The 24,935-nt window shown below is 47.3% G+C and overlaps 1 protein-coding gene across 2 annotated transcripts in view; it reads right to left on the bottom strand.

Annotated features, from left to right (window-relative positions):
- Positions 1-24,935, bottom strand: part of LOC142096023 (uncharacterized) — a 194,895-nt gene that overhangs the window by 49,270 nt on the left and 120,690 nt on the right. For both annotated transcript variants that reach the window (XM_075178498.1, XM_075178507.1), the window contains one exon: positions 3,717-3,826. In XM_075178498.1, the coding sequence (XP_075034599.1) occupies positions 3,717-3,826 (110 nt within the window). The remainder of the gene's footprint in view (positions 1-3,716; positions 3,827-24,935) is intronic.

Genomic DNA, 24,935 nt, shown 5'->3' with positions numbered 1-24,935 from the left:
CAGTATATGTACAGTGATCCCACTAAGATGACGCTGGTAATACAGTATATGTACAGTGATCCCACTAAGGTGACGCTGGTAATATAGAATATGTACAGTGATCCCACTAAGATGACGCTGGTAATACAGTATATGTACAGTGATCCCACTAAGATGACGCTGGTAATACAGTATATGTACAGTGATCCCACTAAGGTGACGCTGGTAATACAGTATATGTACAGTGATCCCGCTAAGGTGACGCTGGTAATACAGTATATGTACAGTGATCCCACTAAGGTGACGCTGGTAATACAGTATATGTACAGTGATCCCACTAAGCTGACGCTGGTAATACAGTATATGTACAGTGATCCCACTAAGTTGACGCTGGTAATACAGTATATGTACAGTGATCCCACTAAGGTGACGCTGGTAATATAGAATATGTACAGTGATCCCACTAAGTTGACGCTGGTAATACAGTATATGTACAATGATCCCACTAAGGTGACGCTGGTAATACAGTATATGTACAGTGATCCCACTAAGGTGACGCTGGTAATACAGTATATGTACAGGGATCCCACTAAGGTGACGCTGGTAATACAGTATATGTACAGTGATCCCACTAAGGTGACGTTGGTAATACAGTATATGTACAGCGATCCCGATAAGGTGATTCGCTGGTAATACAGTATATGTACAGTGATCCCGCTAAGGTGACGCTGGTAATACAGTATATGTACAGTGATCCCGCTAAGGTGACGCTGGTAATACAGTATATGTACAGTGATCCCACTAAGGTGACTCTGGTAATACAGTATATGTACAGTGATCCCACTAAGGTGACGCTGGTAATACAGTATATGTACAGTGATCCCACTAAGGTGACGCTGGTAATACAGTATATGTACAGTGATCCCGCTAAGGTGACGCTGGTAATACAGTATATGTACCAGTGATCCCGCTAAGGTGACGCTGGTAATACAGTATATGTACAGTGATACCACTAAGGTGACGCTGGTAATACAGTATATGTACAGTGATCCCACTAAGATGACGCTGGTAATACAGTATATGTACAGTGATCCCGCTAAGGTGACGCTGGTAATACAGTATATGTACAGTGATCCCGCTAAGGTGACGCTGGTAATACAGTATATGTACAGTGATCCCACTAAGGTGACGCTGGTAATACAGTATATGTACAGTGATCCCGCTAAGGTGACGCTGGTAATACAGTATATGTACAGTGATCCCGCTAAGCTGACGCTGGTAATACAGTATATGTACAGTGATCCCACTAAGTTGACGCTGGTAATACAGTATATGTACAGTGATCCCACTAAGGTGACGCTGGTAATATAGAATATGTACAGTGATCCCACTAAGTTGACGCTGGTAATACAGTATATGTACAATGATCCCACTAAGGTGACGCTGGTAATACAGTATATGTACAGTGATCCCACTAAGGTGACGCTGGTAATACAGTATATGTACAGGGATCCCACTAAGGTGACGCTGGTAATACAGTATATGTACAGTGATCCCACTAAGGTGACGTTGGTAATACAGTATATGTACAGCGATCCCGATAAGGTGATTCGCTGGTAATACAGTATATGTACAGTGATCCCGCTAAGGTGACGCTGGTAATACAGTATATGTACAGTGATCCCGCTAAGGTGACGCTGGTAATACAGTATATGTACAGTGATCCCACTAAGGTGACTCTGGTAATACAGTATATGTACAGTGATCCCGCTAAGGTGACGCTGGTAATACAGTATATGTACAGTGATCCCGCTAAGGTGACGCTGGTAATACAGTATATGTACAGTGATCCCACTAAGGTGACTCTGGTAATACAGTATATGTACAGTGATCCCACTAAGGTGACGCTGGTAATACAGTATATGTACAGTGATCCCACTAAGGTGACGCTGGTAATACAGTATATGTACAGTGATCCCACTAAGTTGACGCTGGTAATACAGTATATGTACAGGGATCCCACTAAGGTGACGCTGGTAATACAGTATATGTACAGTGATCCCGCTAAGGTGACGCTGGTAATACAGTATATGTACAGTGATCCCGCTAAGGTGACGCTGGTAATACAGTATATGTACAGGGATCCCACTAAGGTGACGCTGGTAATACAGTATATGTACAGTGATCCCACTAAGGTGACGCTGGTAATACAGTATATGTACAGTGATCCCACTAAGGTGACGCTGGTAATACAGTATATGTACAGTGATCCCACTAAGGTGACGCTGGTAATACAGTATATGTACAGTGATCCCACTAAGGTGACGCTGGTAATACAGTATATGTACAGTGATCCCACTAAGGTGACGCTGGTAATACAGTATATGTACAGGGATCCCACTAAGGTGACGCTGGTAATACAGTATATGTACAGGGATCCCACTAAGGTGACGCTGGTAATACAGTATATGTACAGTGATCCCACTAAGGTGACGCTGGTAATACAGTATATGTACAGTGATCCCACTAAGATGACGCTGGTAATACAGTATATGTACAGTGATCCCACTAAGATGACGCTGGTAATACAGTATATGTACAGTGATCCCACTAAGGTGACGCTGGTAATACAGTATATGTACAGGGATCCCACTAAGGTGACGCTGGTAATACAGTATATGTACAGGGATCCCACTAAGGTGACGCTGGTAATACAGTATATGTACAGTGATCCCACTAAGGTGACGCTGGTAATACAGTATATGTACAGTGATCCTACTAAGGTGACGCTGGTAATACAGTATATGTACAGTGATCCCACTTAGGTGACGCTTTGTCTGGTATTATAAGTAGCTGTAGATTTGGCCTCTGTACAGATTTACAGATTCCTGCGGGTAAATTTATTATGACGCTGTTTTTGCAATTCGCTGATATTTGGCGACGTTGTGATACAAATTTAAAACTGCAACGGCTTTAAAGGTAAAACGTTTTTGTAAAGACATTGCCGTTTTTAATTTGCTCTGCAAGTTTGCCTAATTCCAGAGACTTGCAAGAACCGTAGCATAATACATTTACCCCCCTGGTCTTCTTACCATCAGCGATCTTATAGAAGGTTTTCTTAGCTCTGTAATAGTAAATGTGGGCACACACTACAGGTTTTTCACCTGATTATCAGGCCATTCACACGACAAAAGATCATTCGGCCCAATATCGCTCTAGTATGTATGCTCCAATGATGAACAGTTATCGCTCCAAAGCTCATTGTATCGTTTGTTTTGATTTTATAAATGGCCTAAAAATCTCAGGAAACGATGTAGTGATGTTGTACCAATTGCAGTGTGTATGCACTCATATGCTGCAGCAAAGGCAGATCTCTATAGAGTCTACTGAGTCATGATCTTTTCTGCTGATGAGCCGATGGTGATGATAGATGAAGAGCACAGATCTGACGGTAAGTTGTGTAAAACGTGTACTGTGTGTTTGTGTGGGTCGGCTGCTGATCACGACTTTCAGTCATTGGTAAAAACGTTAATATCACATTGGGAGAAATCTTCTGTAGTGTGTACTCAGCCTAAGTCTAGAAAACTGTAGCTTTCTGCCTATGTCTAATCACTCCTGAGGTTATTCAGTACATTCTCCTAAAATATATGGCAAATCACCAATCATAATGCCACTTACACCAGTACCTTACATGGTCTATGCACAACACTGGCTAATCGCTTATAATTAGGACTTACGGTGGTTCGTAGTTGCAGACCAGGAGATACATATTCTGTTCATCAAACCCTTCAACCTTTTCACAGAATTTCATGCCACACCCGACGCGTTCTGTGTCAGCCCACACCATCTGCAGCAATGATAGAAAATGGTGCTATGTAATTATATTCTGTTACTCCATGGCGAGAGGTCCTGTACTAGTGGAGGTATGATGGCAGACTGGAAGGAATAGTGCTGGTATTTTGTAGAACATAGAAATAAGTTATCTGCATTGTAATGACCGTTTATGCCACTTTCATCGTCCTCACATGCTATAGATGATTATGGTATTTCAGAGGATCATGTAAATTGTTATTTGATTTGTTTGGATATGTTTATTTGCTGGAAGAATGCAAAGGTCTCTCTTATAAGTCTAATCAGGGCTGCCATTGGGGATGTACAGGGGATACAGATGTAAGGGGTCCAGATTGACTAGGGGACTGCTGTGACCTGTCTGCTCCTCCCCTATATCTGTTCTAGTCTTATCCTGAGATGCGGTGGTTCCGTCACTGACCGGGAGTACAGCTAGCAGTGACCTGTCTGTTTCTCCCCTATATCTGTTCTAGTCTTATCCTGAGATGCGGTGGCTCCGACACTGACTGGGAGTACACCTAGCAGTGACCTGTCTGCTCCTCCCCTATATCTGTTCTAGTCTTATCCTGAGATGTGGTGGCTCCGTCACTGACCGGGAGTACACCTAGCAGTGACCTGTCTGCTCCTCCCCTATATCTGTTCTAGTCTTATCCTGAGATGCGGTGGCTCCGCCACTGACCGGGAGTACAGCTAGCAGTGACCTGTCTGCTCCTCCCCTATATCTGTTCTAGTCTAATCCTGAGATGCGGTGGCTCCGTCACTGACTGGGAGTACAGCTAGCAGTGACCTGTCTGCTCCTCCCCTATATCTGTTCTAGTCTTATCCTGAGATGTGGTGGCTCCGTCACTGACCGGGAGTACACCTAGCAGTGACCTGTCTGCTCCTCCCCTATATCTGTTCTAGTCTTATCCTGAGATGCGGTGGCTCCGCCACTGACCGGGAGTACAGCTAGCAGTGACCTGTCTGCTCCTCCCCTATATCTGTTCTAGTCTAATCCTGAGATGCGGTGGCTCCGTCACTGACCGGGAGTACAGCTAGCAGTGACCTGTCTGCTCCTCCCCTATATCTGTTCTAGTCTAATCCTGAGATGCGGTGGCTCCGCCACTGACCGGGAGTACAGCTAGCAGTGACCTGTCTGTTTCTCCCCTATATCTGTTCTAGTCTTATCCTGAGATGCGGTGGTTCCGTCACTGACCGGGAGTACACCTAGCAGTGACCTGTCTGCTCCTCCCCTATATCTGTTCTAGTCTTATCCTGAGATGCGGTGGCTCCGTCACTGACCGGGAGTACAGCTAGCAGTGACCTGTCTGTTTCTCCCCTATATCTGTTCTAGTCTTATCCTGAGATGCGGTGGTTCCGTCACTGACCGGGAGTACACCTAGCAGTGACCTGTCTGCTCCTCCCCTATATCTGTTCTAGTCTTATCCTGAGATGCGGTGGCTCCGTCACTGACTGGGAGTACAGCTAGCAGTGACCTGTCTGCTCCTCCCCTATATCTGTTCTAGTCTTATCCTGAGATGTGGTGGCTCCGTCACTGACCGGGAGTACACCTAGCAGTGACCTGTCTGCTCCTCCCCTATATCTGTTCTAGTCTTATCCTGAGATGCGGTGGCTCCGCCACTGACCGGGAGTACAGCTAGCAGTGACCTGTCTGCTCCTCCCCTATATCTGTTCTAGTCTAATCCTGAGATGCGGTGGCTCCGTCACTGACCGGGAGTACAGCTAGCAGTGACCTGTCTGCTCCTCCCCTATATCTGTTCTAGTCTAATCCTGAGATGCGGTGGCTCCGCCACTGACCGGGAGTACAGCTAGCAGTGACCTGTCTGTTTCTCCCCTATATCTGTTCTAGTCTTATCCTGAGATGCGGTGGCTCCGACACTGACTGGGAGTACACCTAGCAGTGACCTGTCTGCTCCTCCCCTATATCTGTTCTAGTCTTATCCTGAGATGCGGTGGCTCCGTCACTGACCGGGAGTACACCTAGCAGTGACCTGTCTGCTCCTCCCCTATATCTGTTCTAGTCTTATCCTGAGATGCGGTGGCTCCGTCACTGACCGGGAGTACACCTAGCAGTGACCTGTCTGCTCCTCCCCTATATCTGTTCTAGTCTTATCCTGAGATGCGGTGGCTCCGACACTGACTGGGAGTACACCTAGCAGTGACCTCAAGACAAGAATCAGGTCACCCTAAGCATCAATCTATTTCCCCCAGTACAAAATAAGTTACTGTTGAGATATTGCAACAGACTCAGATTTAATGTTACATGAATGATTATACCATACTTGCTAACTCTCCCGGAATGACCGGGAGTCTCCCGCATTTTGGGTGGGTCTCACGGACTCCCGGGAGTGTATGGCAATCTCCTTCATCTGCCCACTTCCTAGTGAAGTAGGCAGAATTAGGTCCAAAATGCCCCAATTCTATGGGAATAGTGACATTTGGCCCTGTCCCCTGCTGGGGCGGGTCCAAACTGACACGCTTTTCAGTGCCCCGCCCCCGCACACCCACTTGCCCCCGGGAGGCTCCGGGACGCCAACGACAAAAAGTTGGCAAGTATGGATTACACTGGAGGGATTTTAGGTGGAGCTGTTTCTAAATGTGGTGTTATACTCTGTGTTATAGTAATGTAGTCTGTTGTACATGGAATATTCAAGTTTCTTTTCATGTTGACGTTAGATGCAAGATGTGCCCTGTTTCTATTTAATTGCACAGTTTAATATAAAGTTATTATTCCACAAAGAACTTCCCAGTGTGTACCTATGGACAGCGTACGGAAAGAAGTGCAATCTGCAACAGGTTATGGGTCCAGACGAAAGCATAAAAAACCCGGACACCAGAAGCCCAGACATAAAAACAACAGGGTGTAAATGTATAAAGCTCCGATTTTTTCAGCGATTTAAAATTGCGGCACATCGATGGTGATAACCCGAGATTTGCGTCCAAGTCATCAGATGTATTAAGCTGCGTTTTTTTACTCTGATCTTCGAAATCTCTGGTCATCTCTAGCAATTTGCTGTGAATTGAAACACGCCAATGTTTAGCCAACTCTCCCGTGTTTTGCTAACACTCCCGTTTTTTTTTGTTTTTTTTAAAGCAATTATTTTTGTTCAAAATTTAAAACAATACAGATACAACATAACATAAGTAACTTAGCAAACAGTTCCAGTTCTTTTGAGTTTATAACGCTGCACGAAAACATATGTAAATTATAAATCATATATGCAACCCACAGTTCAAATAAATATCCAACATAACATTTAGCCCACTCAGGTCTAACTTCCCCTCCCATCCCCACCGAGCACCATGGCCCCAAACCCTAGTATCCAGTTATCAAATTGAGACATTTAAAAAAAAAACAAAAAAAGGAGGAGGGGGAGGGGGAGAGGGGGGGGCGTGGGGGGGGAGGAAGACGGGGCGTGGGGGAAGGAGGAAGACGGGGCTACTCAAGGTGGATCAAAATCTGCCGCTAGTGATCTCACTGCAAATCTAGACTTAACTCAACGAGACCAGACAGCAAAATTGGGCCCATCACCGGCCATCCACTTTCGGGCTATTATAAGCTAATACAAGGAAGTTGGTGATGTATCTGATTGCGTTCCTACCCAATAGTAAATCCACTTCGATACCAAACACACAGGTCTTAGGAAATTGCAAGGGAATCCTGACGTCTGTATCCTATACTCCCTCTACCACTTCTGTCCTAAAGTCCCCAACCACAGGACAGATCCAAAGGAGGTGGCAGAAGTCAACAGGGGTTCCCCCACACTTTGGGCACATAGAGTTAGTTTTGACACCCATCTGGTGCAGCCTGTGTGGGGAGTAATAGACTCTGTATATTATATATAACTGCACCTGCTTAAAACTGGTACAGGAGGTGGCCTCCCTGGCACTGTCAAGAATGGCACTCCAGTTGTCATCATCTAAGGGCGTCCCACCTCATCCGCAGCCCACCCAGGTCATCAGGAGCAAGAAGGGTAAGGTATCTCGGGTAAGCCCATAAAATGTAAATTGTTGCGGCGTCGGAGCCCTTCAAAGTCTGACATTGTTTGCTTGCAGGGATTAACTTGAGTAGTCAGCTCTGCGATGTCTCCCCGAACGGGTACATTAGCATTCTCCAACACTGATATGCATTGTTCCACCTCCTCAACCGGCTCCCGCGTCTTTTACATATCTTGCCGGATAAGAGACAGGTCCACCTGCACCTCACCTGTATGGTCAGCGAGTCTCTTCTCCGATGAGAAGAAGAACCTGTTGGATAGAGGAAGAGTCCTCTGCAGAGCGTGCCGGCAAGGCTGGGGGGTGAGTGGATGATTTCTTGGTACTGGCAGACTCTGTAGCACCAGTTTCACAAGAGCCACGGGCATATTTTTGAAGCTTAGACGCAGCAGCCGCCGCTTTGGGCTTCCCCATGATGGTAAATATGAAGGAGGAGGGGGGGGGGGGGTGTGAGGGCCACCTGGACACAGAGCAGTCAACAAGTCCCAGGGAGGAGTGAATGGGTCAGAGATATCAACCCAGCCACAGTACCACAGCTCTTTACCCCGAGCCCAGAGGATCTTACAAATATATAGAGAAAAGAAGGTCAGGTTGTTCCTCCAGTATATATCCCTAGAGTGTAACAGGGCTTATGTCCATCAGAATCTGCACACAGTATCAGCACAGCAGATATATAGGCCCTTCAGTTGCAACAGGAACACCACCAGGTGGCAGCAGAGCTCCTCTCCCTGAATTAGTAGAATAAGCTGAGCTCTGTGAAGAATACTATAGTGATGCACAAGACCAGCAGAGGGCAGCACACCTCCACACCCACAGCCCAGGGGGGGGTCACATAAAGATAAGGATAATAAATGTGCATTAGTACAGGTGTATCTGAGGTGGCTGACCCACACACAGCAACTCAGCGCCACGCCCACGTCCCTAGGGAGCTTAAAGATATTCAACAGAAGTCTCCAGCTGTAAAGTTCTTTTGGCATAGGTATGGATCACACAATTCCCCCAGCGGGCAGCAGCAGGGGAGGCAGCTCAGAGCCAGAGACCCTCTGGGATATCAGGTGACGGTGCTCCAGAGCAGCCGGCAGTCTTCACACAGGCCATGGTAAATCCAATGTATGAATCCACTTTCACCTGAAATTCAGCAGCTTTAGTGCATGGAGCAGGATAACAATCAGGATTTTAGATGGAGCAAGTGTCATGCGGATTACTCTATGCTCGGTCAAGCCACGCCTCAACTCCCCCATGTTTAAGTGAAAATTGCCATATACCACACGCTGCTTCCTAGATGCGAGAATGGCAAACACATCACTGTTTCCTCCGGGTGCTCCTGTTTCCTCCCATATGCTAAAAACATGCTGGTAGGTTAATTGGCTGATATTAAATTCACCTTAGTCTCTTTCGGTTGGTGTGTGTGTACTTTAGGGAATTTAGACTGTAAGCTCCAATGGGGCAGGGACTGATGTTAGTTCTCTATACAACTGAATTAGTGGCAATGATGAATGGATCTACATTTTTTGGAGGAACTGTGGTGAGATTGGGAACTTATTGCATAACGCGGAGCTGCCTGAAGAGAAAATCATTATGGTCTAATTAATGTGGTGATGAATATAAGCCTGACCCCCTCCCCTCCTCTGAAATGGCCCTCTATACTCTAGCACCATAAGCGATATGTAGTGGGTCCAAAATTCAAAAGAGTCATGTCATAGAGACCTTGGGGCTCCCATACTCCTCATCTGCCAGCTCTCCCCCCAAAACAAATGGATGGATTGGAGGACGTATTACTCTGAGCACCTTCTTGCCTCTTCTCTGTGAAATTTATTTCGTATATTGCTACAAACCATTTATTAATGTTTTCTGATGTACTTGATTAACTAGGAGTAACATTTCCCCCCTTTGTAGAGGAAAGACTATGTAAGAGCATATAAATGGACTGATGGAAATTGTAGCACAGCTCAGATCTAGAGGGGAGGATATACAATACAACCACACAACAGCCATACTCCTGTGTGGTTTACCTGACACATACAGTGCACTGATACATGCTGATAACATGGACAATGACACATACAGTGCACTGATACATGCTGATAACATGGACAATGACACATACAGTGCACTGATACATACTGATAACATGGACAATGACACATACAGTGCACTGATACATACTGATAACATGGACAATGACACATACAGTACACTGATACATACTGATAACATGGACAATGACACATACAGTGCACTGATACATGCTGATAACATGGACAATGACACATACAGTGCACTGATACATACTGATAACATGGACAATGACACATACAGTGCACTGATACATACTGATAACATGGACAATGACACATACAGTGCACTGATACATACTGATAACATGGACAATGACACATACAGTACACTGATACATGGTCTGTAAACAAGGCCTGAAGCAAAACTCACACTAGATTGTGTGATACTCATATATGAATATCAGCGCAGAAATGAAATGACACCGGATAACATGGACAATGACACAGGATAACATAAGTTCTTCAAACTGCACATGCGCAATTGATGTATGAAGAGGAGCGAAGAGGACCTGGAGGAGATCCTGAGACACCGCGTCCCGAAGAGGGGGGTAAGTGTGTGGTTTGTTTTTTTATCACAGAAACAGCAGTTTTTCGGAACTGCTGTTTCTGTGTTACGTTTTTCATAAATTTGAGAAATAGTTAAATCCTTATCAATGTGATAAGGATTGAAAACTATTTTTCACTTCATGAGAAGATTGATAAATGTGCCCCTTAAAGAGAACTATCAACTTATGACTTAAACTTCCAGCAAACAGCAAATGTAATCTGACCAGATGATTGGGCTGGAGACACTACCGACAGAAAGTCCACAAATGGTTACCTATTTCTACTTGGTGAAGGACTAATTAGTTGGACAAAGAACCAGACTCATTGATGTGAAGTACCATTTCTTAAGAGATTTGCAGGAACAAGCTCTTCTCAACCTGTAATATTGTTTAGCAGAGGACATGATCACCAAGCCATTAGCTGGAGAAAGACATCATAGACTATCTAGAAAGATTTAAATGGCCCCACAATGACCCCACAAATAAAATTGCACTCATTAAATAATTTGCCCCACCCACTCTTTACCATTAAATGAATAGCCTACCTCCCACCCACATTATATTAAGATGCTCCCTCCCCTTCCCTCTCACTTACCTTCTTTCAGACTCTTCTGAGGGTTCTGTCGTGTGGTGCGCATCCCATGTGACATCTGTCAATGACAGGGATAGGAGGAGGCCTTACATATGGGAAGGACGGGAGGAACAGATCATAAGATCCCCGTCTACATGAAGGCTAGTCCCAGAGGAGGGGCCAAAACCCAGGTATCACACTGTTACCTGCCTGTAACCTGAGAGCACCTGGTTGGGAACACCCTGAGAGGGGGGCCGGGGACACCTGCCCCCAGCTTCTCTCCCCTTTATCCATCTCTGCCTGTCATCATCTCGCACTCACTAAAATACCCCCAATTAAACAGCACTCCCTAACACCATATCTCACCCACTGAAATCCCCTTCACCCACCACCACTTCATAACACCATACCTTAACCACAGATATACCCTCTCCAAAATCTGACAAATGTACCACATACCAAGAGAAAATTGAATAATTTTTTTTTATTTATTAAATAAATTGTTGTACCTGTCAATGGCACCCTCCCCCCAGCTGCGTTCCTCTGACGGTTACTTTTTGCTAAAGCATTTGGAAAGTATAAAATAAAACATTTGTTGTGTTGATAAGTGGCACAAGGGGCAGCATGTGTTGCTAAATACAAATGGAAGTCAGCAGAGGGGTTGGTGGGGGGCAGAGAACGGACTGCAGACCAATCCCCAGCCTTTGATTTGAATGCTCTGCTCCATGTGACAGGGAGCTCAGCCAATAAGAGAGCTGAGGGTGGGTCAGTATCCAGCAGCAATAGGTAATATGGTGGCTGGACAGACCCGACCAGCCACTAATGTCTCTTCAGCAGTTAAATAAAATATGTAAAGATCATATATTTATAGAAATCCCTCAGAGCAGGTCAGGACATGTAAGAGGTATGTACCAGTAGTATGTACTGATTCTCTATAAAACAGAATTAGACAATCAAAAATTGCTCACCTATAAGCAGACTTCAAAGCAGGGCTAGCGCCACCATTAGGGGGAATTAGGCAGCTGCCTAGGGCTCCGGCCTCTGGGGGGGGGCGGCACTGCGGCTGACTAATAATTATTGTTTAAGTAATTGTGGGCAGTGGGCTCGCCAGGGCGCAACACCCGCCCGCCTCCTCTTTGTCACTCACCGGAGTGTGAGTGCCTCCACTCGGGTACGTGGTTCTCCATCTTTCCCGCTCACACCTGTGTGGAACCGCAGCCGTCCGCCATCCTGTCGCACTGCGCATGCGCAGGTCCCTTTAACAACTACACCTGACCACTAATGTGATTGATGGATCAATCACTCCTCCCTACTTAAGGCACCTGCAGCCTTAGGTAGTGGCCTGATCTTGAAGTCTCTCTCCCAGTGAACTTCTATAGGTGTGTGCAGTTTCCAAGCTGCTTCCAGCTCTACTCCTGTGTGCAGTTTCCAAACTGCTTCCAGCTCTACTCCTGTGTGCAGTTTCCAAGCTGCTTCCAGCTCTACTCCTGTGTGCAGTTTCCAAGCTGCTTCCAGCTCTACTCCTGTGTACAGTTTCCAAACTGCTTCCAGCTCTACTCCTGTGTGCAGTTTCCAAACTGCTTCCAGCTCTACTCCTGTGTGCAGTTTCCAAACTGCTTCCAGCTCTACTCCTGTGTGCAGTTTCCAAGCTGCTTCCAGCTCTACTCCTGTGTACAGTTTCCAAACTGCTTCCAGCTCTACTCGTGCTTCAGCTTCCACGCTGCTCCCTGCTCAACTCAGCGGCGGTTCCCATACCGCTACAACGCTTCACTTCTCAGCTGATTCCGGATCTACACAACTGGGTATGCTCTACTGACTATTGACTATTGCCTATTGCTCGCATACCAGTTGTATCCATTGTTGTTTGCTGCACAGGGTACAAGTACCCATATAGACTGTGTTACTGCATTGCTTCATTTAGGACAAGCTTTCACTCAAGCTACGATATCTCCTCCCGCTACTACTTAGCGTTATTGTGCATATCTGCTGTGACCAGCTTCTCCTCCCTGCAAGGCATCTACTCCATACAGACTATTCATTGTACCTTCCATCTCTGTCTCACAAGACATTGCTCTACTCGCGCTGTTTCCATACAGCCACAGTTTGCCTTTTAACTTCACTCTCCTGCACCTGGACAAGTCCTCATTCCTTCTCACAGCAGTGGTACAACTTGCTGCACGCAGACCACTGACTTTCCTGCTACCTACCCGCACCTGGACAAGTCCTCCTATCACAGCGGTGGTACAACTTGCTATACGCAGACCACTGACTCTCCTATTACCTTCCTACACCTGGACCAGACTCCTCACCATAGCGGTGGTACAACTTGCTGAACGCAGACCACCGACTACCCTGCTTCCTACCTGCACCAGTACTATTCTTCCCATCACTGCAGTGGTACAACTTGCTGTACGCAGACCACTGACTCCTCCTCTACCTACCATCACCTATCCACGTCCACTCCTCGTGTCTACATTATCTTCAGCCTCCAGTTTACTGCTCCAAGTCGCTGACTTTCCTCTAATCATAGCTGCAAGTCGCTGACTTCCTCAGACTATCTCTACTCTCCTGCTGTTGTGTCGCTCCAATCATTCACCTGCCTGCTTTGAGGTGCGTGCCATAACCCCGCCTCTCTAGCAGAGTCCCATCTGGTGAAACTCGGGTATAAACTCCTAGTGCTCGTGACAGTAAGATCAGGCCCTGACAGACCCAGGATTGGAACCAACAGCTAAGGAGATGCTGCAGCATCTGATCACTCGGGTGGAACAACAGAATGTTCGGCAGCAACATCTGTTCCAGTGTTTCCAGACTCTGGCCACCCGAGGAGTTCCTCTACAAACTGTTTCAGCGACTGTTGAACCTCAAGCGCCTTCTCCTTCCCCAGTGCCATTCCAGGTGTCTACTGCTTCCACGCTACACCTGCCTACTCCCTCAAAATATGATGGAGATCCCAAGACGTGTAGAGGTTTTTTGAATCAGTGCTCTCTCCATTTCGAGCTTCAACCTCACCCTTTTGCCACTCACCGTGCCAAGATTGCCTACCTCATTTCTTTGTTTTCCGGACAGGCTCTTGCTTGGGCCTCCCCTCTGTGGGAGAGAAATGACCCCCTATTGGAGGATAGTGCACTCTTCATTTCCACGTTCCGCAAAATTTTCGATGAACCTGGCCGCATTGTCTCTGCGGCTTCCAGCATTCTCCGACTACGCCAAGGATCACACTCTATGGCCCAGTACGTCATTCAGTTTCGGATACTCGCCTCTGAACTACAGTGGAACACCGAGGCCCTGATAGCTGCCTTCTGGCAGGGTCTGACGGATAAGATCAAAGACGCACTGACCACACAAGAGTTACCCTCCTCCTTGGACGATCTAATTTCCCTATGTCATAGGGTAGACATGAGATTCCGTGAGAGGGAGTCTGAAAGAACAAGCACCTCTAAGGGGTTCACTCACCCATCACCTCAAGTTCGTCACCTTCCCCCTCCAGTGGAACCCATGGAGGTAGGACGTTCTAAGTTAACATCTAGTGAGAGGGATCGACGAATACAAAATAGACTCTGCATCTATTGTGCTGATCCTACTCACAGCCTGAACTCATGTCCTAAGAAGTCGGGAAATGCCAGGCCCTAACCAGTTCTGGAGAGGTAAGGTTAGGGTCCCTGGACTCCTCTCCATCTTCTATGGATTCCAAAGAGTGTGCATTTGATGTTACCATCTTCTCAGCCACCAAATCTTTTATCTCTCAAGCACTTCTGGATTCCGGCGCTGCCGGCAACTTTATCTCCAGTGCTCTTGTTAACCAGTGGTCCCTACCAGTGGCCCCGTTAAAAACCGCCATATCGGTCACCGCTATAGACGGCTCTCGCATCATTAATGGACTTATCACCCACTGTACGACTCCTTTGACCCTTCAAATTGGAGCCTTACACCGAGAGAAAATCTCTTTGCTGGTCCTTCCTGCTACTACTAGTCCCATCGTTCTTGGCCTTCCATGGCTTCAGCTTCATTCACCACAAGTTGATTGGAGTGCTCCCCAAGTCACATCCTGGGGCCCGGATTGTCATCATAGATGCCTAACCCGAGTGGTACCACTCAAAATCAACAGATCATCTATAACACCTGGTCCTCCGGGCCTTCCTCCACAGTATGCCCCGTTCGCTGACGTGTTCGATAAGGCACAATCTGAACGCCTGCCACCTCATCGGGCATGGGATTGTCCCATAGATTTACTACCTGGCAAAAACCCTCCTAGGGGCTGTGTATACCCTCTCTCGCTACCAGAGACACAGGCTATGTCAGAGTATATCAAGGACAACCTTCATCGCGGATTCATTCGAACTTCCAGCTCTCCCGCTGGAGCGGGCTTCTTTTTCGTGAAAAAGAAAGATGGGACCTTATGACCCTGCATTGATTATCGGGGGCTTAATGCCATAACCGTAAAAAATCGGTACCCGATTCCTCTTATCACCGAACTCTTTGATCGTATAAAAGGTGCTCGGATTTTTACCAAACTTGATCTCCGTGGCGCTTACAACCTAATCCGGATCAAGTCAGGCGACGAATGGAAGACAGCATTCAACACCAGGGATGGGCATTACGAATACCTAGTTATGCCCTTTGGACTGTGTAATGCCCCAGCTGTCTTCCAAGGATTCGTGAACGAGATCTTCCGGGACCTATTATACGTGTGCGTTGTAGTCTATCTGGACGACATTTTAATCTTCTCACAAGATCTTGTCTCCCACCATCAACATGTGGCAGAAGTTCTCTCCAGACTGCGGAAGAACCTCCTATTCTGCAAATTAGAAAAATGCTCCTTCGAATTATCTCAAATTCCATTCTTGGGATACATCGTGTCCGGAGTAGGTCTGGAGATGGACCCAGACAAAGTTAATGCCGTTCTACTTTGGCCCCAGCCAACTACCCTCAGGGCTATACAACGCTTCCTGGGGTTTGCGAATTATTACAGACGTTTTATCCTGAACTTCTCATCTATTGCTTCTCCTATTGTGGCCCTGACCAAGAAGGGCGCCAATACTAAACACTGGTCCTCCGAGGCCCTTCACGCTTTCCAAAGCCTTAAAGAAGCATTTTCTACCGCCCCTGTTCTTCGGCAGCCTGACGTAAACCGTCCCTTCTTTCTCGAGGTGGACGCCTCCAATGTCGGACTAGGAGCTATTCTCTCCCAAAGATCTGAGCAACAGAAATTCCATCTTTGTGCCTTCTACTCCCGTGGTCTTCTACCCGCGGAAAAGAACTACACCATCGGTGACAAAGAACTGTTGGCAATAAAAGTCGCATTGGAGGAGTGGAGATATCTACTGGAGGGGGCTCATTATCCAGTAACCATCTTCACCGACCACAAAAATCTCCTCTATTTACAAACAGCCCAATGTCTAAACCCTCGACAGGTGAGGTGGTCACTTTTCTTTCCTCGCTTCGAACTCATTATAACGTTCAAACCTGCTGCAAAGAACAGGAAAGCAGATGCTTTATCCCGGGCATTTGCTCCTCCTTCTGACATCTTGGATTCTTCCGATCATCCTATACTGGATCCCAAATGTGTGACTTTGGCCACTTCGTCCACCAATGTGCTACCGTTTGGGAGAACTCTTGTTCCGCCATCTCTACGCAAGAGAATATTGTCATGGTACCATTCTTCACGCTTCTCTGGACATTCTGGTGAACAAAAGACTTTTAGGATCCTTTCCCGGAGTTATTGGTGGCCTCCTATCAGAAAGGATGTCAGAGAATTTGTGGCCGCTTGTGAGATCTGCTCTCAATTTAAGTCTTCCCGCAGAACACCAGCGGGATTGCTCCAACCACTACCTATCCCTACCAAACCTTGGACCCACATAAGTATGGACTTTGTCACCGAACTTCCCCTTAGCAAGAGATGTAATACCATCTTGGTAGTGGTGGATAGATTCTCCAAGATGGTTCACTTCGTCCCTCTCACCGGATTACCATCTTCTTCTACCTTGGCTGACCATTTTATTAAAGAGATTTTTCGAATTCATGGCTGTCCGTCCGAGATTGTGTCTGATAGAAGAGTTCAGTTCGTCTCCAGATTCTGGCGAGCCCTTTGTAAGATTTTGGGTATCCGACTGTCTCTTTCATCGTCTTACCATCCCCAATCAAACGGCCAGACTGAAAGGGTCAATCAAGATCTCGAGACCTTCATAAGAATCTTTTCTTCAGCCAATCAAGATAATTGGGTAGATTTACTCCCGTGGGCTGAGTTTGCCCACAATAACATGTACCATGAGTCTTCAACTAAAACTCCTTTTTTAGTGGTTTACGGTCACCATCCGTCTCTCCCAGAGTTTCCTGCCCTCCCTCCCACCCAAGTCCCTGCGGTGGAGAGACTTTGTCAAAACTTTAAAACCATCTGGACTTAGGTGAGATCATCCCTGAGGAAAGCATCAGCCAGATACAAATTCTTCGCAGATAAAAAGAGGCGAGCATTCCACCACTCAAGCTTGGAGACCGTGTATGGCTTTCTACAAAAAACATCCGCTTGAAGGTTCCGTCCATGAAGTTTGCGCCACGCTTCATCGGACCATACAAGATCACTCAAGTCATAAATCCAGTATGCTTCAAGCTACTATTACCAAAGAACCTCCAGATCTCCAATGCCTTCCATGTCTCTCTGCTCAAACCTCTTGTTATCAATCGTTTTTCTGCTCCTCCTTCTGTACCTAAACCAGTACAGATTCATCAAGAAGAGGAGTTCGAGATCTCTCAGATCCTGGATGCTAAAATTTCGCAAGGAACTCTCCGATTCCTCGTTCATTGGAAGGGTTTCGGTCCAGAAGAACGCTCCTGGATTCGCGCTGAGGACCTCAACGCTCCAGCCCTGCTTAAAAAATTCTGCCAAAAATTTACGGGCAAACCCGGTTCCAAGTGTTCTGTGCCCACCGTTAAAAGGGGGGGTACTGTCACTCACCGGAGTGTGAGTGCCTCCACTCTGGTACGTGGTTCTCCATCTTTCCCGCTCACACCTGTGTGGAACCGCGGCCGTCCGCCATCCTGTCGCACTGCGCATGCGCAGGTCCCTTTAATAACTACACCTGACCACTAATGTGATTGATGGATCAATCACCCCTCCCTACTTAAGTCACCTGCAGCCTTAGGTAGTGGCCTGATCTTGAAGTCTCACTCCCAGTGAACTTTTATAGGTGTGTGCAGTTTCCAAGCTGCTTCCAGCTCTACTCCTGTGTGCAGTTTCCAAACTGCTTCCAGCTCTACTCCTGTGTGCAGTTTCCAAACTGCTTCCAGCTCTACTCGTGTGTGCAGTTTCCAAACTGCTTCCAGCTCTACTCGTGCTTCAGCTTCCACGCTGCTCCCTGCTCAACTCAGCGGCGGTTCCCATACCGCTACAACGCTTCACTTCTCAGCTGATTCCGGATCTACACAACTGGGTATGCTCTACTGACTATTGACTATTGCCTATTGCTCGCATACCAGTTGTATCCATTGTTGTTTGCTGCACAGGGTACAAGTACCCATATAGACTGTGTTACTGCATTGCTTCATTTAGGACAAGCTTTCACTCAAGCTACGATATCTCCTCCCGCTACTACTTAGCGTTATTGTGCATATCTGCTGTGACCAGCTTCTCCTCCCTGCAAGGCATCTACTCCATACAGACTATTCATTGTGCCTTCCATCTCTGCCTCACAAGACATTGCTCTACTCGCGCTGTTTCCATACAGCCACAGTTTGCCTTTTAACTTCACTCTCCTGCACCTGGACAAGTCCTCATTCCTTCTCACAGCAGTGGTACAACTTGCTGCACGCAGACCACTGACTTTCCTGCTACCTACCCGCACCTGGACAAGTCCTCCTATCACAGCGGTGGTACAACTTGCTATACGCAGACCACTGACTCTCCTATTACCTTCCTACACCTGGACCAGACTCCTCACCATAGCGGTGGTACAACTTGCTGAACGCAGACCACCGACTACCCTGCTTCCTACCTGCACCAGTACTATTCTTCCCATCACTGCAGTGGTACAACTTGCTGTACGCAGACCACTGACTCCTCCTCTACCTACCATCACCTATCCACGTCCACTCCTCGTGTCTACATTATCTTCAGCCTCCAGTTTACTGCTCCAAGTCGCTGACTTTCCTCTAATCATAGCTGCAAGTCGCTGACTTCCTCAGACTATCTCTACTCTCCTGCTGTTGTGTCGCTCCAATCATTCACCTGCCTGCTTTGAGGTGCGTGCCATAACCCCGCCTCTCTAGCAGAGTCCCATCTGGTGAAACTCGGGTATAAACTCCTAGTGCTCGTGACAGTAAGATCAGGCCCTGACAGACCCAGGATTGGAACCAACAGCTAAGGAGATGCTGCAGCATCTGATCACTCGGGTGGAACAACAGAATGTTCGGCAGCAACATCTGTTCCAGTGTTTCCAGACTCTGGCCACCCGAGGAGTTCCTCTACAAACTGTTTCAGCGACTGTTGAACCTCAAGCGCCTTCTCCTTCCCCAGTGCCATCCCAGGTGTCTACTGCTTCCACGCTACACCTGCCTACTCCCTCAAAATATGATGGAGATCCCAAGACGTGTAGAGGTTTTTTGAATCAGTGCTCTCTCCATTTCGAGCTTCAACCTCACCCTTTTGCCACTCACCGTGCCAAGATTGCCTACCTCATTTCTCTGTTTTCCGGACAGGCTCTTGCTTGGGCCTCCCCTCTGTGGGAGAGAAATGACCCCCTATTGGAGGATAGTGCACTCTTCATTTCCACGTTCCGCAAAATTTTCGATGAACCTGGCCGCATTGTCTCTGCGGCTTCCAGCATTCTCCGACTACGCCAAGGATCACACTCTATGGCCCAGTACGTCATTCAGTTTCGGATACTCGCCTCTGAACTACAGTGGAACACCGAGGCCCTGATAGCTGCCTTCTGGCAGGGTCTGACGGATAAGATCAAAGACGCACTGACCACACAAGAGTTACCCTCCTCCTTGGACGATCTAATTTCCCTATGTCATAGGGTAGACATGAGATTCCGTGAGAGGGAGTCTGAAAGAACAAGCACCTCTAAGGGGTTCACTCACCCATCACCTCAAGTTCGTCACCTTCCCCCTCCAGTGGAACCCATGGAGGTAGGACGTTCTAAGTTAACATCTAGTGAGAGGGATCGACGAATACAAAATAGACTCTGCATCTATTGTGCTGATCCTACTCACAGCCTGAACTCATGTCCTAAGAAGTCGGGAAATGCCAGGCCCTAACCAGTTCTGGAGAGGTAAGGTTAGGGTCCCTGGACTCCTCTCCATCTTCTATGGATTCCAAAGAGTGTGCATTTGATGTTACCATCTTCTCAGCCACCAAATCTTTTATCTCTCAAGCACTTCTGGATTCCGGCGCTGCCGGCAACTTTATCTCCAGTGCTCTTGTTAACCAGTGGTCCCTACCAGTGGCCCCGTTAAAAAACGCCATATCGGTCACCGCTATAGACGGCTCTCGCATCATTAATGGACTTATCACCCACTGTACGACTCCTTTGACCCTTCAAATTGGAGCCTTACACCGAGAGAAAATCTCTTTGCTGGTCCTTCCTGCTACTACTAGTCCCATCGTTCTTGGCCTTCCATGGCTTCAGCTTCATTCACCACAAGTTGATTGGAGTGCTCCCCAAGTCACATCCTGGGGCCCGGATTGTCATCATAGATGCCTAACCCGAGTGGTACCACTCAAAATCAACAGATCATCTATAACACCTGGTCCTCCGGGCCTTCCTCCACAGTATGCCCCGTTCGCTGACGTGTTCGATAAGGCACAATCTGAACGCCTGCCACCTCATCGGGCATGGGATTGTCCCATAGATTTACTACCTGGCAAAAACCCTCCTAGGGGCTGTGTATACCCTCTCTCGCTACCAGAGACACAGGCTATGTCAGAGTATATCAAGGACAACCTTCATCGCGGATTCATTCGAACTTCCAGCTCTCCCGCTGGAGCGGGCTTCTTTTTCGTGAAAAAGAAAGATGGGACCTTATGACCCTGCATTGATTATCGGGGGCTTAATGCCATAACCGTAAAAAATCGGTACCCGATTCCTCTTATCACCGAACTCTTTGATCGTATAAAAGGTGCTCGGATTTTTACCAAACTTGATCTCCGTGGCGCTTACAACCTAATCCGGATCAAGTCAGGCGACGAATGGAAGACAGCATTCAACACCAGGGATGGGCATTACGAATACCTAGTTATGCCCTTTGGACTGTGTAATGCCCCAGCTGTCTTCCAAGGATTCGTGAACGAGATCTTCCGGGACCTATTATACGTGTGCGTTGTAGTCTATCTGGACGACATTTTAATCTTCTCACAAGATCTTGTCTCCCACCATCAACATGTGGCAGAAGTTCTCTCCAGACTGCGGAAGAACCTCCTATTCTGCAAATTAGAAAAATGCTCCTTCGAATTATCTCAAATTCCATTCTTGGGATACATCGTGTCCGGAGTAGGTCTGGAGATGGACCCAGACAAAGTTAATGCCGTTCTACTTTGGCCCCAGCCAACTACCCTCAGGGCTATACAACGCTTCCTGGGGTTTGCGAATTATTACAGACGTTTTATCCTGAACTTCTCATCTATTGCTTCTCCTATTGTGGCCCTGACCAAGAAGGGCGCCAATACTAAACACTGGTCCTCCGAGGCCCTTCACGCTTTCCAAAGCCTTAAAGAAGCATTTTCTACCGCCCCTGTTCTTCGGCAGCCTGACGTAAACCGTCCCTTCTTTCTCGAGGTGGACGCCTCCAATGTCGGACTAGGAGCTATTCTCTCCCAAAGATCTGAGCAACAGAAATTCCATCTTTGTGCCTTCTACTCCCGTGGTCTTCTACCCGCGGAAAAGAACTACACCATCGGTGACAAAGAACTGTTGGCAATAAAAGTCGCATTGGAGGAGTGGAGATATCTACTGGAGGGGGCTCATTATCCAGTAACCATCTTCACCGACCACAAAAATCTCCTCTATTTACAAACAGCCCAATGTCTAAACCCTCGACAGGTGAGGTGGTCACTTTTCTTTCCTCGCTTCGAACTCATTATAACGTTCAAACCTGCTGCAAAGAACAGGAAAGCAGATGCTTTATCCCGGGCATTTGCTCCTCCTTCTGACATCTTGGATTCTTCCGATCATCCTATACTGGATCCCAAATGTGTGACTTTGGCCACTTCGTCCACCAATGTGCTACCGTTTGGGAGAACTCTTGTTCCGCCATCTCTACGCAAGAGAATATTGTCATGGTACCATTCTTCACGCTTCTCTGGACATTCTGGTGAACAAAAGACTTTTAGGATCCTTTCCCGGAGTTATTGGTGGCCTCCTATCAGAAAGGATGTCAGAGAATTTGTGGCCGCTTGTGAGATCTGCTCTCAATTTAAGTCTTCCCGCAGAACACCAGCGGGATTGCTCCAACCACTACCTATCCCTACCAAACCTTGGACCCACATAAGTATGGACTTTGTCACCGAACTTCCTCTTAGCAAGAGATGTAATACCATCTTGGTAGTGGTGGATAGATTCTCCAAGATGGTACACTTCGTCCCTCTCACCGGATTACCATCTTCTTCTACCTTGGCTGACCATTTTATTAAAGAGATTTTTCGAATTCACGTCTGTCCGTCCGAGATTGTGTCTGATAGAAGAGTTCAGTTCGTCTCCAGATTCTGGCGAGCCCTTTGTAAGATTTTGGGTATCCGACTGTCTCTTTCATCGTCTTACCATCCCCAATCAAACGGCCAGACTGAAAGGGTCAATCAAGATCTCGAGACCTTCATAAGAATCTTTTCTTCAACCAATCAAGATAATTGGGTAGATTTACTCCCGTGGGCTGAGTTTGCCCACAATAACATGTACCATGAGTCTTCAACTAAAACTCCTTTTTTAGTGGTTTACGGTCACCATCCGTCTCTCCCAGAGTTTCCTGCCCTCCCTCCCACCCAAGTCCCTGCGGTGGAGAGACTTTGTCAAAACTTTAAAACCATCTGGACTTAGGTGAGATCATCCCTGAGGAAAGCATCAGCCAGATACAAATTCTTCGCAGATAAAAAGAGGCGAGCATTCCACCACTCAAGCTTGGAGACCGTGTATGGCTTTCTACAAAAAACATCCGCTTGAAGGTTCCGTCCATGAAGTTTGCGCCACGCTTCATCGGACCATACAAGATCACTCAAGTCATAAATCCAGTATGCTTCAAGCTACTATTACCAAAGAACCTCCAGATCTCCAATGCCTTCCATGTCTCTCTGCTCAAACCTCTTGTTATCAATCGTTTTTCTGCTCCTCCTTCTGTACCTAAACCAGTACAGATTCATCAAGAAGAGGAGTTCGAGATCTCTCAGATCCTGGATGCTATAATTTCGCAAGGAACTCTCCGATTCCTCGTTCATTGGAAGGGTTTCGGTCCAGAAGAACGCTCCTGGATTCGCGCTGAGGACCTCAACGCTCCAGCCCTGCTTAAAAAATTCTGCCAAAAATTTACGGGCAAACCCGGTTCCAAGTGTTCTGTGCCCACCGTTAAAAGGGGGGGTACTGTCACTCACCGGAGTGTGAGTGCCTCCACTCTGGTACGTGGTTCTCCATCTTTCCCGCTCACACCTGTGTGGAACCGCGGCCGTCCGCCATCCTGTCGCACTGCGCATGCGCAGGTCCCTTTAATAACTACACCTGACCACTAATGTGATTGATGGATCAATCACCCCTCCCTACTTAAGTCACCTGCAGCCTTAGGTAGTGGCCTGATCTTGAAGTCTCACTCCCAGTGAACTTTTATAGGTGTGTGCAGTTTCCAAGCTGCTTCCAGCTCTACTCCTGTGTGCAGTTTCCAAACTGCTTCCAGCTCTACTCCTGTGTGCAGTTTCCAAACTGCTTCCAGCTCTACTCGTGTGTGCAGTTTCCAAACTGCTTCCAGCTCTACTCGTGCTTCAGCTTCCACGCTGCTCCCTGCTCAACTCAGCGGCGGTTCCCATACCGCTACAACGCTTCACTTCTCAGCTGATTCCGGATCTACACAACTGGGTATGCTCTACTGACTATTGACTATTGCCTATTGCTCGCATACCAGTTGTATCCATTGTTGTTTGCTGCACAGGGTACAAGTACCCATATAGACTGTGTTACTGCATTGCTTCATTTAGGACAAGCTTTCACTCAAGCTACGATATCTCCTCACGCTACTACTTAGCGTTATTGTGCATATCTGCTGTGACCAGCTTCTCCTCCCTGCAAGGCATCTACTCCATACAGACTATTCATTGTACCTTCCATCTCTGTCTCACAAGACATTGCTCTACTCGCGCTGTTTCCATACAGCCACAGTTTGTCTTTCAACTTCACTCTCCTGCACCTGGACAAGTCCTCATTCCTTCTCACAGCAGTGGTACAACTTGCTGCACGCAGACCACTGACTTCCCTGCTACCTACCCGCACCTGGACAAGTCCTCCTATCACAGCGGTGGTACAACTTGCTATACGCAGACCACTGACTCTCCTATTACCTACCTACACCTGGACCAGACTCCTCACCATAGCGGTGGTACAACTTGCTGAATGCAGACCACCGACTACCCTGCTTCTTACCTGCACCAGTACTATTCTTCCCATCACTGCAGTGGTACAACTTGCTGTACACAGACCACTGACTCCTCCTCTACCTACCATCACCTATCCACGTCCACTCCTCGTGTCTACATTATCTTCAGCCTCCAGTTTACTGCTCCAAGTCGCTGACTTTCCTCTAACCATAGCTGCAAGTCGCTGACTTCCTCAGACTATCTCTACTCTCCTGCTGTTGTGTCACTCCAATCATTCACCTGCCTGCTTTGAGGTGCGTGCCATAACCCCGCCTCTCTAGCAGAGTTCCATCTGGTGAAACTCGGGTAAGCAACTC

Source organism: Mixophyes fleayi, chromosome 1 (assembly GCF_038048845.1).
Source record: "Mixophyes fleayi isolate aMixFle1 chromosome 1, aMixFle1.hap1, whole genome shotgun sequence".
Taxonomy (NCBI): Eukaryota; Metazoa; Chordata; class Amphibia; order Anura; family Limnodynastidae; genus Mixophyes; species Mixophyes fleayi.
This window is presented reverse-complemented; position numbering and strand designations above follow the sequence as displayed.